This window comes from Suricata suricatta, chromosome 12 (genome assembly GCF_006229205.1).
Source record: "Suricata suricatta isolate VVHF042 chromosome 12, meerkat_22Aug2017_6uvM2_HiC, whole genome shotgun sequence".
NCBI lineage: Eukaryota > Metazoa > Chordata > Mammalia > Carnivora > Herpestidae > Suricata > Suricata suricatta.
This window is the reverse complement of record NC_043711.1, coordinates 53,288,567-53,308,093: the sequence shown is the minus strand read 5'-3', so window position 1 is coordinate 53,308,093 and position 19,527 is coordinate 53,288,567. Positions and strand designations below refer to the sequence as shown.

Here is a 19,527-nt window from a genome sequence, read left to right as displayed (position 1 = left end):
TTCTATCCCGACTTTCTCAAGGGTTTTTATTAAGAAGAGACATTGTATTTTGTCAAATGCTTTTTCTGCATCTATCAACAGGAGCATATGGTTTTTATCCTTTCTTTTGTTAATGTGATGGATCACATTAATGGATTTGTGAATATTGAACCAGCCCTGTAACCCAGGAGTAAATCCCACTTGATCATAATAGATAATACTTTTTATATGCTGTTGAATTTGATTTGCTAGTATCTTGTTGAGTATTTTTGCATCTGTATTCATTAAAGATATTGGTCTGTAGTTCTCTTTTTTGGCTGGGTCTCTGACTAGCTTGGGTATCAAGGTGATGCTGGCTTCATAGAATGAGTTTGGAAGTTTTCCTTCTATTTCTATTTTTTTGGAATAGTTTGAGAAGAATGGGTATGAGCCCTGCTTTAAATGTCTGGTAGAATTCCCCTGGGAAGCCATCTGGGTCTGGGCTCTTATTCATTGGGAGATTTTTTATAATGGATTCAATTTCTTCACTGGTTATTGGTCTATTCATGCTTTCTATCCCTTCTTATTTGAATTTTGGTAGTGCATGTGTGTTTAGGAATTTGTCCATTTCTTCTAGGTTGTCCAGTTTGTTGGCATATAGTTTTTCATAGTAATCTCTAATGATTGCTTGTATTTCTAAGGGGTTGGTTGTAATAGATCCCTTTTCATTCATGATTTCGTCTATCTGAATGCTCTCTCTTTTCTTTCTAAGGAGCCTGGCTAGAGATTAATCAATTTTGTTTATTTTTTCAAAGAACCAACTCTTGGTTTAATTGACCTGCTCAACTGTTTTTTTGGATTCTATATTGTTTATTTCTGCCATGATCTTTATTATTTCTTTTCTTCTGCTGGGTTTGGGGTGCTCTTGCTGCTCCCCTTCTAGTTCCATTAGGTGCTCTGTCAGATTTTGAATTTGCACTTTTTCTAGTTTGTTGAAATAGGCCTGTATTGCAATATACTTTCCTCTTAGGACTGCTTTTGCCACATCCTAGAGAGTTTGGATTGTTGTATTTTCATTTTCATTTGTTTCCTTATATTTTTTATTTCTTCTCTAATTGCCTGATTAGCCCAATCATTCTTTAGTAGGGTGATTTTTAACCTCCACATTTTTGGAAGTCTGGAAAGACGTTTGGAGGTTAATTTCAAGTTTCATAGCATTGTGATCTGAAAGTGTGCATAGTATAATCTCAATTTGTTTATATTTATGGAGGGCTGCTTTATGCCCCAGTATATGATCTATTTTGGAGAATGTCCCATGTGCACTTGAGAAGAAGGTGAATTTCCTAACTTCAGGATGCAGAGTTCTAAATATATCTATCAATTCCATCTGTTCCAATGTGTCATTCAGGTCCATTGTTATTTTAGTGATTTTCTGTCTGGTTGATCTATCCATTGCTGTCAGTGGAGTATTAAAGTCCCCTGCAATTAGCACATTCTTATCAATAAGATTGTTTCTGTCAGTGATTGTTTTATGTATTTGGGCACTCCCAAATTTGGTGCATAGATGTTTATAATTGTTAGCTCTTCCTGATGGAGAGACCCTGTAATTATTATATAATGTATTTCTTCATCTTTTGTTACTGCCTTTACTGTAAAGTCGAGTTTGTCTGATATAAGTATAGCTACTCTGGCTTTCTTTTGGCTACAGTCGCATGATAGATATATCTCCATCCCTTTACTTTCAATCTGAAGGTGTCTTCAGATCTAAAATGAATCTCTTGTAGACAGAAAATAGATGGATTTTTTTTTTTATCCATTCTGCTCCCCTGTGTCATTTGGTTGGAGCATTCAGTCCATTTACATTCAATGTTATTATTGAAAAATGTGGGTTTAGATTCATTGTGTTCTCCATAGAATTCATGTTTGTAGTGGTGTCTCTGGTACTCTGTATTCTTTGCAACATTTCCCTCAAGAGTCCCTCTTAGGATTTCTTGTAGGGCTGGTTTGGTGGTCATGAATGCTCTCAATTTTTGTTTATATGGGAACACCTTTATCTCTCCTTCTATTTTGAATGACAGGCTTGCTGGATAGAGAATTATTGGCTGCATATTTTTTCTGTTCATCACATTGAAGATTTCCTGCAATTCCTTCCTGGCCTGCCAAGTTTCATTAGATAGGTCTGTAACCACTCTGTAAGTCTCCTTTTGTATGTTAGGGCCCTTTTCTCCCTAGCTGCTTTCAGAATTCTCTATTTTTGTATTTTGCCAGTTTCACTATGATATGTCATGCTGAAGGTCAATTCAAGTTATGTCTTAAGGGGGTTCTTTGTGCCTCTTGAATTTGAATGTCTATTCCTTTCCCCAGATTTGGGAAGTTCTCAGTTATCATTTGATTTAGCACCCCTTCAGGACCTTTTTCTCTTTCTTCTTCTTCTTCTTCAGGAATTCCTATGATATGGATATTGTTCCATTTGATTGCATCACTCAGGTCTTGAATTCTCCTTTCCTGCTCCTGGATCAATTTCTCTCTTTTTTTTTTCTTGGCTTCCTCTTTTGCTGTGTCCTCTAATTCACCTATGCTTCTCTCTGCCTCTTCAATCCGTGAGGTGGCAGTCTCCATTTTATTATTCACCTCATTTATAGCCTTTTTTAAACTCATCACACCTATTTTCAAAGTCCCTAGTCATTGTATCAGTAGCTTCTCTGATACTTTTTCAAGCCCAGAGATTAATGTTATGACAATTGTTTTAAATTCTTGTTCAGTTATGTTGGTTAGGTCTGTTTTGAGCAGTTCTGTGGCTGTGACTTCTTCCTGGATTTCTTTAGGGGAGAGTTCTTTCGTTTCATCATTTTGGCTAGTTTTCTATCTCTTATCAGTTTTAAAAGCTCCATGTGCACTGTGCACCTGTTGCTATTGCTCTGTTAAAGGAGGTTTATTGACCGTCCAGGGCCTATCATTTCAGGAAATGTTCTTTTAATGGTGACTCTCAGTTTCTCTTGTTGTGCCTTTGATTATTTTATTTCCCTACTCAGTGATATTAGGGACTCTCCATCATGCATACTTTAGCTTGTTTCTTGGGATAGCCCTGAAAAGGAAAACAGACAGACAAACACACAGGGAACAAAAGCATGCAAATGCACAGACAAATCAAACAAACAAATTAAAAAGGAGCAAAGGAAGAAAAGAAAAGGAAGGGAGAGGAAAGAGAAGAGAAGAAAAAAATAAAGGGAGGCAGAGACAACAAAGGACAATGGACAGTCTAAAAGTGTATAACCAGTTGAGGGGAGAGATAAGAATGAGATAAGGGAGAATATATCTGGATGGCAAGAGAAGAAAAAAAAGAGAGAGAGAGAGAAAGGAAAAAGGAAAATAAAGAGTAAAAATTTAAAAATTTTTTAAAAAGAGTAAAAAAGGTAATGATAATAAAAAATAAGTACAAAAAAAAAAACAACCCAGCAGCTCCTCCTTGTGGATAGGCATGGTTTGGTGTAGGGAGGTCTCTGGGGCTGCTCTCAGAGGCCCCACCTTGGTGGTTGTGGAGAGTAGAATGGCGGCACCCCAAGCTCTGCTGGAACTAAGCGCTGCAGGCCACTCTTATGAGTCTGATCTCCTTGTGCCTCGGCTGAGCCAAGCTGTATTTTCCAGGCCTGCCTCACTTCAAAATCCTAGTCCATGCACTTTTATGCTACCACAAATGAGATGTACTAGCTTTGGCAGCTGGCTTCTTAGCTGGGATCTCGCAGGGGGAAGGAGCAGTTTCTCTTGGCCCCTGCTGGGATTATTGCCACTGCTGCTGGAGGCAAGGTGCACTACAGGAGGCGAAGTGCACACCCCCCGCACTGCTGATGCCACCGTCAACTCCCTGCTGGGATCACATAGGGGTGGAGGCTGTTTTTCCTGGTGGCACCAGGATTCGGGATTTGCACGGCCAATGCAGGAGGCAAGATATGCTGTGGAAACGAGGTGTAGGCTCCTGTAGCTGCAGCAATGTGCATGCCTCTGCAGCCGCCAACTCCCATCCTGGATAGTGTAGGGATGGGGGCTGTTTTTTCCTTGTGCTACCCAGGTTCAGGATTCGCGCTGCCCAGAGGTTATATATGGAGTGGGAGTTTTTCTCTCTGAGTTGCATTAAAAGTTCTTTATCTCTTCTCTAGAGAGAGTACTATGAGCATGTTCAGTTTCTCTTCCTCTTCCCTTTGTCTCTCAGGGGCTCCGCGTGCTTTCCCTGTGTTGGGCTGGGGCTCCCACCTCCCCTGCCCTTCTCGGGCTGGCCCGTTTTCCAACCTCCCCAGTTTGCACTCACTCACTTAGGCATCTTTGAGGTTGTCTTCTTTCTGGAGTCTGTATTTTCTCCTTCTGCTCTTTCCGATAAGAGTAATATCCTTCTCAGTTCGATAGATGGAGTGGAGGAAGCTTACAGAGCTCCCTTCTTCTCTGCCATCTTGGTTCCTCCCCCCAGTTATACTCAAGCCTCTTAAAAGACCCCACAGAAGTGGTACCTTTCCTTCACTTACCTCTGGTATGAAACATTTTCTCCACTACATAATTCTTCTATGAATTCCATCCAAGTCAACAATCAAAATCTTAGTGCCCTGGGGGTGTAAGTGGAGTGAGACTTGGGGAGTTGCCCCTCTCTTTTGCTATGACATGGATCCAGCAAGCAAAGGTCAGGCATCAAAATACCTACATCCCTGCAGGCCCGACTTTAGCCTTGTCTCCCTGGCTTCCTAGACCTCTGTACATTGATGGTCCCTCTTTTTCCCATGGTACCTCCCTTTGTCACCATCAGAGATACTTCCATGGAGCCAGGATTCCCCCAACCCACTCACAGGGCCTTTTTTTTTTTTTTTTTTTGTAGTGAACACAGCCCTGGCCTTTAGCATTGAACAGAGCCAGAAAGGAGAGGCTGGGTGTGTCATTAAAGAGGCAGGTGATGGTTCTCCCTCTGCAGCACGTGGGGATCTGACACATGGCGATATTTCCAGAAGGATAGCTGGCAGAAATGGTTGAGGAGAACCGGCAGAAAACTCTCCAAACTTTCTTTCAGGTGCTCTGTGGAAAGTAAGTCTACATGTGAAAATGACAGCTATTTGTTGCATCATTCTCAGTCTTCAAAGTCCCTGTACTTTGCATAAGTAACAACTAAATGACTAGGGAACCCAACCATGCCCCAGGTGCCTTCTTGTATTTTCTTTCTATTCCTCACAACCAACCTGTGGTAGGTAGTATTATCTCCACCTCATAGATAAATAATGTCATCCTGTGTCGGGGGTGGGGGGTGGTTCCTGGGATGTGGGACTTTAAGTGCTAAAACCAGGAAAGTCCCAGGAAAACCAGGACCAGTTAGCCACTCTACAGATGAGGAATCTAAGGTGCAGAGAAATGATCTTTTCCACGTGACACCACAAGGAAGTAGCAGGACTTGAATTCTGAAGCCAGTGATATTTCTAATGCTGTCAGGTTGTCTCCCCTTATGACCAGTCTAAAAGAGCAGGCAATGTTTCCCTACTAAGGTGACTCTAAGAAGCACTGGTCCCAGCTTAAAAGGAACATGGTGTGGGCAGCTACTGTAGGAATTTCAGTAGTGCCCAGAAAGAATACTTTCAGTGGTTGGCACTGGTGTTCAACCTCTTACTGCTTTCCCATTAATGAATGGAAAAGAGATAAACAGATAGGAATCATAAATAATAACCAAATAGAAATTCTGGAGCTGAATAGTACAATAACTGGAGTGAAAAATCACTAGATGCGTTTAGCAGCGGACTGAGGCAGACGACTCAGTGAACTTGAAAATAGATCAATTGGGTTTATCCAGTGGGAGAAGCACAAATTAAAAAGAATGAAGAAAACTTAACAGAACCTAAGAGACCTATGGCAGACCATCAAGCATATCAACATATCTATGATAGGAGTCCCAGAAGGACAGGAGTGAGAAAAGAAGAAAGACTATTGGAAGAAATAATGACTGAAAGCTCCACAAATTTGATGAAAGACATGAATCTACACAATCAAGAAGCTCTACAAATTCCAAGGAGAATAAATGCAAAGAGTGTCACACCGAGACACATTATTATCAAGCTGCCAAAACACAAAGACGAAAGAGAATCTTGAAATCAGCAATAGAAAAGAGACTCATTGTATACATGGGATGCATACATGTAATAAGGTTAAGGGCAATTTCTTATCAGAAACCATGGAGGCCAGAAGGCACGCAGATAGAATATTTAAAGAGCTGAAAGAAAAACTGTCAACCAATAATTCTATCTTGAAAAAAACTATCCTTCAACTATTAAGAAGAAATTAAGGTCTTTCAGACAAACAAAAGCTGAGGGAGTTCACCACTAGTAGATATACCCTACAAGAAATGCCAGTTCTTCAGGCTGAAGTGAAAGGATACTAGAGAGCAACTTAAAGCCATACAAAGAAGAAAAGAACACCAGTAAAGGATCTATGTAAGTAAATATAAAACCAGTATTATATTTTTGGTTTATAAATCCCCCTTTTTCCTTTATAAGTTGAAAGACAAATGCACAAAACAGTAAATGTACATCTCTGTTAATAGCATCAAGGCACATATAAAGATGTAATTTCAGATAACAACATAAAGGAGGAAGGATGAACTGTATAGGAGCAGAGTTTTGTATACTATTAAGCTTAAGTTGGTATTAATTCAAACTAGTTTGTTGTCAATTTTAATGCTCAAATATTTTAGTTTCTTGGGGGCTGCTATAGCACCCAGGCCACAAATTTGATAACCTGAGCAACAGAAATTTATTTTCTCACAGTTATGAAGGTTAGAAGTCTGAAATCAAGGTGTTGACAGGACCATGACCTTGGGGGCTCTGGAGAATACTTCCTTGACTCTCCGTAGTTTCTGGTGGTTGCCAAGAATCTTCAGCATTCCTAGGTTAATAGATACATAATTCTAATCTCTGCCTCAGTCATCACATAGCCTTCTTCCCTCTTTGTGGTCTCTGTTTTCTTTTCTTCAAGGTACTAGTCACTGGTTAGGGGTCCATCCTAAGCTAATATGACTTCATCTTAATTTATCTCAAAGACCCTATTTTCCATATATGATAACATTCTGAGGTTCTAGGTGAATATACATTTTTAGGAGATACTATTCATCCCATTATACCAGAGTCACCACACACGCACGCACGCGCGCACACACACACACACACACACACACACAAAACCCTAAAAAATATGGGGTAAAGAAAATGAGAAGAGAATAAAATGAAATGCTACCAAAAAAATCAGTTAAACACAAAAGAAGGTAATAATAGAGGAACTAAGGAGCAAAAAAATGACATATAGAAAACATATAGTAAAATGGTAGAATTAAATCCTGCCATATCATGATTTACATTAAATACAAATGGATTAAATTCTCCAACCAAAGAGCAGAGATTGTCAGAATGAGTTAAAAAAAAAAAAGACAACTATATGCTGCCTGTAAGAGGCTCACTTGAGATCCAAAGATACAAATTGGTTGAAAGTCAAATATAGAAAAAAAGATATTCCATGAAAATAGTAACCAAAATAGAGAAGAGGTGGCTATACTGATATCAGACAAAATAGACTTTAAAAATTTCTACAAGAGACAAAGAAGGACATTATGTATTGAGAAAAGAGGCAATACCTAGAGAAAATACAACAATTACAGACACATATACATCTAACAAAAGAGCCCCAAAACATATAAAGTGAAAATTTATAGGATTAAAAATAGAGAAAGTTCTACAATAAAAGCTGGAGACTTCAGTACCTTACTTTTAATCCTGGATAGAACGACTGCAGAGAAGATCAATTTAAAAAAAAGAGAGAATTTGAACAACACTGTAACCACCTAGACCTAATAGAACACTCCACCCAACAATAGCAGAATACACATTCTTCTTAAGTGTACAGGACCATTCTCCGCTAGAGACTATATGTTGGAACACAAAACAAATGTCAATAAATTTTAAAAGATTAGAACCTTAGAAATTATCTTCTCTAACAAAAGAATGAAACTAGAAATCAATGGCAGAAGGATATTTGGAAATTCCTCAGGTGCAAACAGTACACCTTTAAACAACCAATGGATAGAGAAGAAATCACAAAGAAAATTAGAAAGATGTGTGAAAACAAAAATACAACATATTAAAACTTATAGGGTAAGACACGGTAATGAGGGAGGGCAGAGTCCATGGGAATGGCACAGAGGCCAGGAGAGCGCCAACACCTGGCCCAGATCAGTGAGGAGCCCTTGGGACCTAGCCAAGCCTGGTGCTCCCCATCCTCATCCAACATGCACTTCACAGGGAATGACCCCCAACTAGGTGCCTACACCTACATTCAAGGTGACCCAGCAGATTTTCTGCCAGATGTGCCACCACAATAATGCTGGAGTTATGAAGTCTCCATTTCTTTGCTCCAAAACAAGACATTCTTCCCTGCATATAGAATAGGAGTAATGTTGGTTAGAAACTGGTTGGTGTTGGTTAGAACCTGGGTGGCTCAGTTGTTTAAGCATCCACTCCTGATTTCAACTCTGGTCATGATCTCATGGTTTGTGAGTTCAAGCCCCACATCAGGCTCTGGGCTGACAGTGTGAAGCCTGCTTGGGATTCTCACTCTGCCTCTCTCTTTGCCCTTCCCCTGCTCCCTCTCTAGCTCTCAAAATAAATAAATGTTTTAAAAAAGAAATACCTCAAACCAATAACTATAATTTCCATCTTAGGTATGAGAAACAGAAGACTAAACTAAAGTTGAAACTAGCAGAAGAGAGGAAAGAATAAAGATTAGAAGAAACAGAAACAAAATAGAGAACAAAAAACATAAAGAACCAACAAAATCAAAAGTTGGTTCTTTGAAAAGATCAACAAAATTGAGAAAACTTTAACTAGACTGCCTCAAAAAAATTCCTAAGTACCCCACTTACAGCAATGGACAGACCATCTTAAGCAGAAATTCAGCAGGGAAACAATGGCTATAAATAACACACAGGACCAGATGGACTTAAAAGATATATTCAGAACATTTCATCCTAAAGCAACAGAATACACATTCTTCCCTTCTTTCATGAACACATGAAACATTCTCCAGAATAGATTATAGACTGGGTCACAAATCAGCCCTCAACAGGTACAAAAAGATCAAGATCATACCATGCATATTTTAAGATCACAATGCTATGAAACTTGATATCAACCACAAGAAAAATTTTGGAAAGCCCTCAAACATGGAGGTTAAAGAACATCCTACTATAGAATGAAAGGGTTAACCAGGAAATTAAAGAATAAATTTTTAAAAATACATGCAAGCAAATGGAAATGAAAACACACGAGTCCAAACCCTTTGGGATGCAGCAAAGGCAGTCCTTTTTAAAAGGATAATACATTGCAATTCAGGCCAATCACAAGAAGCAAGAAAGGTCCCAAATACACACATCCTAACCTTACACTTAAAGGAGCTAAATAAGGAGCAGCAAATAAAGCCTAAAGCCAACAGAAGAAAGGAAGCTAAAAAGATTAGTGCAGAAATAAGATTTAGAAAGCAAAAACCCCAATAAAACAGATCAATGAAATGAAAATTTGCTTTTTTTGAAGGAAACCTAGCCAGACTTATCAAAAACAAAAGAGATAAATAGATAAAATCACAAAATAAAGAGGAGAGATCACAAGCAACACCACAGAAATACAAACAATTATAAGAGAATACTATGAAAAATTATATGCCAACAAACTGGATAATTTAGAAGGAATGGACAAATTCCTAGAAACTCACACACTACCAAAACTGAAGTGAGAAGAAATAGAACATTTGAACAGGCCCATAATCAGCAATGAAATGGAGTCAGTTGTCACAAATCTTACAACAAACAAGAGTCCTGGGCCAGATAGCTTCCCAGAAGAATTTTATCAGATATTTAAAGAATTAATGCCCATTCTACTAAAACTGTTCTAAAAATAGAAATGGAAGGAAGCTTCCTGATTCATTCTCTGAAGCCAGTATTACCTTGATTCCAAACCCAGACAAAGATCCCACTAAAAAGGAGAATCACAGGTCAATATCTTTGATGAAACTGGATATTAAAAAGCAGGGGATCATGGGGAGAGGAAGGGGGAAAGAGAGCTGGGGAGAGTGAGGGACACAGATCATGGGAGACTATTGAATACTGAAATTGAACCATGGGCTGAAAGGGGAGGGGGAGGGGGAAGGAGGGAGGAGGGTAATGGTCATTGTGGGGAGAAGCACTGGGTGTTATATGGAAACCAATTTGATAATAAACTATTCAAAAAATAAAAAAATAAAAATAAATCCTAGGTAAGATACTAGCAAATTGAATTCACAGTACATTAAAAGAATTACTCACTATGATCAAGTGGGATTTATCCTGGGCTGCACAACTGATTCAATATTCACAAATCAGTTAGTGTGATACACCGTGGTAATAAAGGATAAGAACCACGTAATCCTCCCAATAGATGCAGGAAAAGTATTTCACAAAATACAGCATCCTTTCTTGATAAAAACCCTCAAGAAAGTGGGGATAGAAAGAACATACTTCAACATCATAAAGGCCATAAAAGACAGACCTACAGCTAATATCATTCTCAATGGGGAAAAACTGAGAGCTCTCCCCCTAAAGTCAAGAACATAACAGGGATGTCCACTCTCACCGCTGTTGTTCAACAGGGAACTGGAAGTCCTAGCCTCAGCAATTAGACAACAAAAAGAAATAGAAGGCATACATATTGGCAAAGAAGTCAAACCTCTACTCTTTGCAGTGACATGATACTCTAAATGGAAAACCCAAAAGACTCAATGAAAAAACTGCTAGAACTGATATGTGAATTCAGCAAAGTCACAGGATATAAAATAAATGTATAGAAATTAGTTCATTTCTATACACTAATAACTAAGTAGCAGAAAGAGTAATCAAGGAGTCAGTCCCATTAGCAATTGTACCAAAAACCTAGGAATAAACCTAACCAAAGAGGTAAAAGATTTGTCTGGTGAAAACTCTAGAAAGCTTATGAAAGAAATTAAAGAAAACACAAAGAAATGTAAAAACAAGCCATGCTCATGGATTAGAAGAACAAATATTGCTAAAATGTCAATATTATCCAAAGCAATATACATATTCAATATAACCCCTATCAAAATATTATTTTTGATACTATTATAAATGGCATCATTTCCTTTTGTTCATTTCCTTCTTATTGTTGTAATTGTTCATACAGCATTTCATATCATTTGTGGCTAGTATTTATGAATTGGAAAACTTAATCCTGTTCATGGCAATATGCCCCACAGTGATCTGCAGATTCAATGCAAGCCATATCAAAATTTCATCCATCTTTTTTGCAAAAATGGAAAACTTATTTTAAACTTCATATGGACTTGTACTGGACCCCAAATAACCAAAAAAATTTTTGTAAAAGAAGAACAAAGTTGAAGGACTCAAACTTTCTGATTTCAACACATTACTACAAAGCTATAATAATCAAAACACTGTGGCACTAGCACAAAAAAAGACATACGGATCAATGGAATGGAATTAAGAGTCTAAAAATAAACTCATACATCTATGGTTAACTGATCTTCAACAAGGGTGCCAAGAACCTTCAATGGTGAAAGAACAGTCTCCTCAAGAAATAGAGGTGGGGGGCACCTGGGTGGCTCAGTCGGTTAAGTGTCCGACTTCGGCTCAGGGCATGATCTCACAGTTCACGGGTTCGAGGCCCACATTGAGCTCTGTGCTAACAGCTAGCTCAGAGCCTGGAGCCTGCTTCAGATTCTGTGTCCACCTCTCTCTCTCTGACCCTCCCCTGCTCATGCTGTCTCTCTCTCTAAAATAAATTAAAAAAAAAAAAAGAAGAAGAAATAGAGGTGGGACAACTGGGAATCACATGGGAGAAAATGGAGTTGGAGCCTTATTCACACCATATGCAAAAATCACAATGCAGAGTACTAACCACTATACAATCACGACCCATATGCAAAAATCAACTCAAAATGGAACAAAGACCTAAATGTCAGAGCTATACCTAAAAACTCTTAGAAGACAGCAAAGGCATGAGAATAGTTTCTTAGATATGAAACCCAAAGCACAGCAAACAATAAACAATAAAAACTGGACTTCATAAAAATTAAAAACTTCCATATGTCAAAGAGAGTGAGTGAGAGTGAAAAAACTTCCCACAGTAATGGGGAAAGAATTGCAAATCATACGTTTGATAAGGATCTAGTATCTACAATATATAAAGAACTCTTACAATTCAGCAAGTAAAGCACAATCAAAAAATGGGCAAAAGATTTGAATACATATTTTTACAAGAAGATCTACAAAGAAGGTATGTGGATATACTTGAAAAATTGTTAGTTATTAGAAACAGTCTATTCGATTGATCAAGAAGATATGGTTTATGTATACAATGGACTACTACCTGGCAAAGAGAAAGAATGAAATCTGGCCATTTGTAGCAATGTGGATGGACCTCAAGGGTGTTATGCTAAGTGAAATAAGTCAGGCAGAGGAGGACAGCTACCATATGTTTTCACTCATAAGTGGAACGGGAGAAACTTAACACAGGACCATGGGGGAGGGGAAGGGAAAAAACAGTTGGGGGGAAGGAGGGAGGCAAACCATGAGAGACTCTTGAATATTGAGAACAAACTGAGGTCTGATACAGGTGGGGGAGGGGGGAAGAGGGTGATGAGCATGGAGGAGGGCACGTGTGGGGATGAGCACTGAGTGTTATACGGAAACCAACTTGACAATAAACTATAAGAGAAAAAAATAAATAAAAGCAATAGTGCAAAAAAACACATTCTATTCAAAACCACGATGAGATATTACTTTACATCCACTAGAATGGCTGGAATTTAAAAACTGAAATGCATCAAGTATAGTCAAGAATGTAGAGAACCTGGAACCCTCATACATGTGGGTGGGAAAGTAAAATAGTCCAGCCACTGTGGAAAACGTTTTGGAGTTTCCTCAGTAAGTTAAACACAAATTGCCATATAACCCAGGAATTCTACTCCTAGGTATAGACCCAAAAGAATTGGAAACAGGTGTGCAAACAAAAACTTGTATAACAATGTTCACAGTAGCCAAATGGTGGGGAAAGCATAATGTCCATAAACAAATAAATGGATTAGAAAAAAGCAGAATATCCTTATAACAGGATATTATTTATGCATGATATATTTTAATATATAAATTATATAAATAACATATATATAATATATACTTATATATTAAACATATATATTATAACAGAAAGTCTGAGACATGCTGTAAGATGTATGAACCTTGAAAACATTATGCTAAGTGAAAGACCAGACACAAAAGGTCACATGTTGTAGGATTCCATTTATATGAGGTGTCCAGAATAGGCAAATCAAAAGAAAGAGAAAACAGATTGGTGGTTGGCTGGCTAGGGCAGGGGAAAACAGAAAGTGACTGCTTAAGGGGTGTAGGGTTTTCTTCTGGACGATGAAAAGGTCGTGGAACTTGAGGGAGCTATTGGTGGCACAATGCTGTAAATGCACTAAATGCCACTGAATTGTACATATTAAAAATATTTTGTTATGTGAATTTCACCCCAATAAAAAAGGCACTGATAGATATTACAATGTGGATGAACCTCGAAAACATTAATGTACGTGAAAGAAGCCAGATACAAAAGGCTACATATTGCATGATCCTATTTACATGAAATGTCTGGAACAGGTGAATGCATAGAGGCCCAAAGCAGATTAGTGGTTTCCAGGAACTACAGGGGAGGGGAAACGGGAGTGACCGCTTAACCGACACATGGGATTTGCTTTCAGGGTGTTGAAAAAACCCTAAAACTAGACAGTGGTGAAGACTGCACAGAGTACTTCGTGCTGGTGAGCGATACACTTTAAAATAGTTAAAATGATAAATTTTATGTTATGTATATTTTACCATATTAAAAAAAAAAAGTGTGTACCTCACAACGCGATTCTGAGTGCTCCACCAACCCCTAAGGGCACAGCGCTGAGCGGAGCCCTGGGCACTGTGATTAAGGTCTGTTCCTAACGTGATGAGTCTGCCTGTGCACGGGGAAAACGGCTTCGAGGGAAGTGTGGTGGGAGCATGGGCCGCTGAGGGAAGGCATCCAGGAGGTGCTGACAATGAAATGGATGAAACTCAAGTGAAAATAATACTGGGACGGTTTCGGGGTCTGGTGCTGACAAAGAGGAAACCAGTCAGGGCTGGGAGCAAAGAGCTCCGAAGGGCAGATGAACCATTTCTACCTGAGAGCTTTGTCCAGCAATCTCCACCGGACCGGAATTAACTGCTGAGCCCAGAAAACATCTTTCAAACATTTTCTCTACTACCAAGGGACCCATCAGCTACACGGGTGCTTCGGCCATTTGAACGCAGTAATGCAGAATTTCTCTAACAAGATCACTGGGTCCAACTTCCTCAGCTCAAAATGAAGGTGAGGCCCAGAGAGATGAAGTGACCTGTGCAGGGTCACCAAGAAGAAGGGGGCCTAGAACCCACCCTCTTGGGATTCCCAAAGAGGAAATGGGTTGATGGCCAGGATGTGGTTATTTTTGGCATATGAGTCAAGCATGCCACAGCATGGCCTGCACGTTTTGGGGTGGTCTCACCCAGGGGGACCTTGGGATTCTGGGACAGGGGAGAGAATGAAGACTGTGCCCTAGCCCACTACTCTGGTCCTGCTCAGAGCCACAGAATTCACAGACACAGCTTCTCCAGGAGCTCAGGGAGATGATCACACTCAAGGCAGTGAAGAATCAGGAAAGGGGGAAGGGAGAGCCCATGGCCCACAGCAAGCAGCAGCTACCCTGGGAGGAGTTTGCTGTGTACAAGATGACAGGGCTCACTGGAAGCAAGGCTGAGCAGAGCATGATGAATGGATTCATTTATGGTCAGAGAAACAATAGGACTCTTGACAGGGTGCTTAAATTCTGAACTCCCAGCTCAGTTGGAGAGGAGGCCAGACGAAGTGAGGGGGCTGCTGCTGGGCCGCCTGAGAGTTCAGAGAGCTCCCTCTCCTCCACAGGCGTGGGACACTGAGTGCCTAGAGGTTTTATTATTAAATGAGGCTCCTTCCATCTCTCCCTCCTGCTCTCTGCTGGAGAAACAATCCTAGAAGGCATAAAAATGGTGCCAGAAAGAGAGCACCTCTTTCTGGGTGCCTAACTGGAGGTGAACGAGCCCTGAACCCAGGCCTGGCTTTGCCACCAAATTCCTTTTTGACATTAAAGTGAGTCACACCATCCATTCCTACAAAGAAGGGACAGGAATGTCTGGCTTAGTGTCTCCTCTCTTTGACATATCATCCAACTCAGACTGTAGGACCTGGAATAAGTGCTTTGCCCTCTCTGGCTTCACAGCCTTTCTGCCAAATGAGTTGGACATCCGGTCTAGCCCCACTGCCTTTTGGGGAGGGGATGATGGGACCAGGGCTGCAAGGTGACTTTTTTTTTTTTTCAGTTTATTCAATTACTTTTGAGAGACAGAGAGAGAGAGAGAGGCAGAGAGAGAATCCCAAGCAGGCTCCAAACTGTCAGTGCAGAGCCCAACACGGGACTCAGTCTCACAAGCCCTGAGGCAAAATCAAGAGCCCCAGACACTCAGCTGACTGAGTGAGCAATGTGTAAGCCCGTGTTAGCAACAGGCATTTGCACAGTTGCGTACCCAGCCATGCTTCCCCAGGACAGCCCGGGCTCGTGGCTGTCATGGGTACTGAAGCCATTCCCTTTTGATATTTCTGATTAAAGACAGAAAATCTCAGTTCCAACCCAATCGGCTGCGACACTTTTCCGAGTTGGCTAATCTGAGGCCTTCTGCAGAGGGTAGTGTGTATCAACAGAGTTTGACCACATTTTTTTTTTACATGTTGTGGTAAAATACACATAACAAAAATTTACAATCCCTACTATTTTTACATGTACAGTTCAGTGGAATTAAATACATTCACACTGTTGTGCAAGCATCACTATCACCCACCTCTATAAATGCTTCCTCGTCTTGTAAATTAAAGCTCTTGCCATTAAACAGTAACTCCCCATTCTCTACCCCCACCCCCTGCCTGTGGCAACCATCCCTCTACTTTCTGTCTCTCTGAGTCTGACTACTCTAAGTACCTCACATAGGTAGAGCCATATAGTACATCTTTTTGTGACTAGCTCATTTCACTTAGCATAATGTCCTCAAGGTTCTTCCACATTATAGCATGTGTCAGAATTTCCTTCCTTTTTAAGGCTGAGCAATATTCTGACGTGTGCATAAACCACATTTTCTTTATCAATTTATCCACTGATGGACATTTGGGTTGCTACCATGTTTTAGTTATTGAAAATAATGCTACTATGAACATGGGTGTGTGTGTGTGTGTGTGTGTGTGTGTGTGTGTTTGTGTGTGTGTGTGTAGATATATATATGTATATATCATTGAGATCCTGCTTTCAATTCTTTTGAGTACATACCCAGAAGTGGAATTACTGGATTATATGGTAATTCCCTTTTTAATTTTCTGAGGAACTGCCATACAGTTTTCCTTAGTGGCTGCACCATTTTGCATTCCTGCCAGCAGTGTACAACGGTTCTACTATTTCCACATCCTTTCCCTCTTGTTTTCTGGTGTTTTGTTTGTTTATGGTAGAGATCCGACTGGGGATGAGGGAATATCTCACTGTAGTCTTTGATTTGCATTCCTCTAATGATTAGTGATGTTGAGCATTTTTTCATGTGCTTATTGACTATTTACATATCTTCCTTGAAAAACTGTCCATTCAAGTCCTGTGGCCGTTTTTGAGTCGTCTTTTTTGTTATTGAGTTTTAGAAGTTCTCTATATAGACTGGATTATAATTATCAGAAATATAATTTGCAAATATTTCCATTCTGTGAGCTGCTTTTTTTCTCTGTGGGTATTGTCTTTTGATGCAGAAACTTAAAATTTTTCATGATGTTCAATTTGTCTATTTTTTCTTTTGTTGTACTTTTTGTTTACTAAATGCCTTTATGGCCTTTGTTCCTCAGGTCCTACGACACTGTTTTGTGTTGTCATAAGATGTTTACATTCCTTTCTTATTTGCTTTTTTGTATATTCTATAGCTATTCTGTTTCTAGTTCAATGAGGGAAACAAGCGGGGTTACATTTAACACCGTTAGGATCTTGTAACACTCTGATCGGAACGCTTACCATCTTAACTTCATTACCTTACAAAAACTCTCCTTTATAGCCTCATCCCCACCTCTTTCAGCTGTCACAGGATTACATCTTTATAATTTTTTTAATGTTTATTTTTGAGAGAGAGACAGAGAGAGAGGAGAGAGAGAGAGAGAGAGAGAGAGAGAGAGAGAGAGAGAGGAGAGAGAGACCGAGCATGAGCAGGAGGGGGGAAGAGTGAGAGGGAAATACACAATGTGAAGCAGGCTCCAGACTCTGAGCGCTCAGCACAGAGCCTGACACAGGGCTTGAACTCATGGACCACAAGATCATGACCTGAGCTGAAGCTGGACACTTAACCGACTGAGCCACCCAGGTGCATCCAGGTACCCTTACAAGATTACATCTTTATATATTATATGCAGCAAAACAAAAACTAACAATTCTTTTCAATTCATTAGTATTTTAAATTATGCAGAAAACAAGATTTGTAGTTACCAAAATTGCAGTAATACTAGCTTTTAAACTAATATTTTTTTCTTTAAATGTATTATTAGTCTTTTAAACCAAAAGGCAGGGGCACCTGGATGGCTTCGTAGGTTTAGCATCCAACATAGGCTCAGGTCATGATCTCTCAATTTGTGAGTTTGAGCCCCACGTCGGGCTCTGTGCTGATAACTCAGAGCCTAGAGTCCGCTTCAGATACTGTTTCCCTCTCTCTCTGCCCCTCCCCTACTTGCACTTTCCTCTCTGTCTCTGTCTCTCTCAAAAATAAAATAAAAACACTTAAAAATAAATTTAAGTAAATAAATCATGTAAAAAACAAAAAGGACAGTTACAAACCAGTTACAACAATACTAGCTTTTATAATGGTCCTTATTTCTCCATACAGCTTCAAGGTGCCCAGTGACCTTTCATTTCAGCTTGCAGGGCTCCCTTGAGCGTTTCTTGAAGGGCAGGTCTAGTGGTCATGAACTCCCTTGGGTTTTGTTTCATTGTTTTAATTGGGAATGTTTTAATATCTCCCTCACTTTTGAAGAACAGTTTAACTGAATATAGGAATTTTGGTTGTCAGGTTTTTTTTTTTTCTTTTAACACTCTGAATATACAGCTCTGGGGCCCTGTGTCCTCCAAAGTCTCTGAGGAGAAATTTGCTGATAATCTTACTGAGAATTCTTTGTATGCAATGATTTGCTTTCCTCTTGCTGCTTTCCAGATTCCCTGTCATTGTCTTTTGAAAGTCTGATTATAAGGTGTCTTGGTGTGGGTTTCTTTGAGTTCATGTTACTTGGAGTCTGTCAAACTTCTTTGGTGTTTAAACTCTTCCTCAAATTTGTGACCTTTCAAGTCATCATTTCCTCAAATATTCTTGCTATCCCTTTGCCTCTTCTTCTTTGGAGACTTCCACAGTGTGCAGGTTATTCTCCTGGATGGCGTCCCATAGGTCCCTTAGGCTCAGTTTATTCTTTAAATTTTTCTTTCTGTTCTTCAGATTCAATAAACCTCAATTGTCCTATCTTCACATTTGCTTATTCTTTCTTCTGCCTGCTCAAATCTGGGTGGCCATGTTTTGTGCTTACTCCACTTATTTTCACTTACTTTCACAGCTGTCCCCCTGTGGCAGGTGTTAGTTGGTAGAAGGACACAGTGACATGAACTTGTGGTGATGGCCCTCCATGACTAAAAGTCCAGAGTCATTGTTTCAGGTCCACATGTGTCTGAGCATCTTCTGGCACCCAACTGGAGCCACATGCTCTCCCTTAACATGTGTAGGCTTAGCTTCATCCTGATTTCAAGAATGAAAGTGAGTTTCAAGCTTGGGCTCCAGCGGAGTCCTGAGTGCCTGATAATGAGTCTTCCTTACTGTCAGTCAAGCCTTGGGGGTTTCTCGCTGATACTTGGGTACCATCTCTGGCCTCTGCCACTATGAGTGGTTCCTGATCCCTTCTGCCACTCCTCCTGCTACCCAAGACCAGACTTGGCCCTGAGTCCCAGCTAGTAGCTGGCTGGCCTCCTGGAACATCTTCTAGTCTGACCATCCTGTCTGGCTGGGCCCTAGTTGCCCTGGGTCTTTGAGGGTGACAGCCTCTTGCTACAACCAAGAACCAGTGCTTACAGACTTCTCTCAGTTCTCTTTCTGTGAGGTTGGGCTACTTTACAGAAATAGTTGCTGTCCCCTCAGGGAGTAGACTCAACTCCTGAAGCCTGTCTACTCCAGGTCTGCCTGGCCCTAGACCTGCAAAGGGGGCAGTTGGTAAGGTGTGATGGCCCATGTGCAGATGTCCAAAATTCTAGGTGGCCTAAAACCAGAATAACTCTATAGTATATCCAAACCGGGAAAGTCTTTCGAGTGAAAGTGGTATCATTACCTGTTATGTCAGGACAATAAACATA

General features: G+C 40.1%; 1 protein-coding gene across 1 annotated transcript in view; it reads right to left on the bottom strand.

Moving 5' to 3' along the window:
- The window catches only part of C12H3orf20 (chromosome 12 C3orf20 homolog), a 90,001-nt gene that overhangs the window by 62,666 nt on the left and 7,808 nt on the right, over positions 1-19,527 (bottom strand). Inside the window, 2 exon segments of the mRNA XM_029917899.1 lie at positions 4,803-4,951; positions 15,659-15,731. Of these exon segments, the coding sequence (XP_029773759.1) occupies positions 4,803-4,951; positions 15,659-15,731 (222 nt within the window).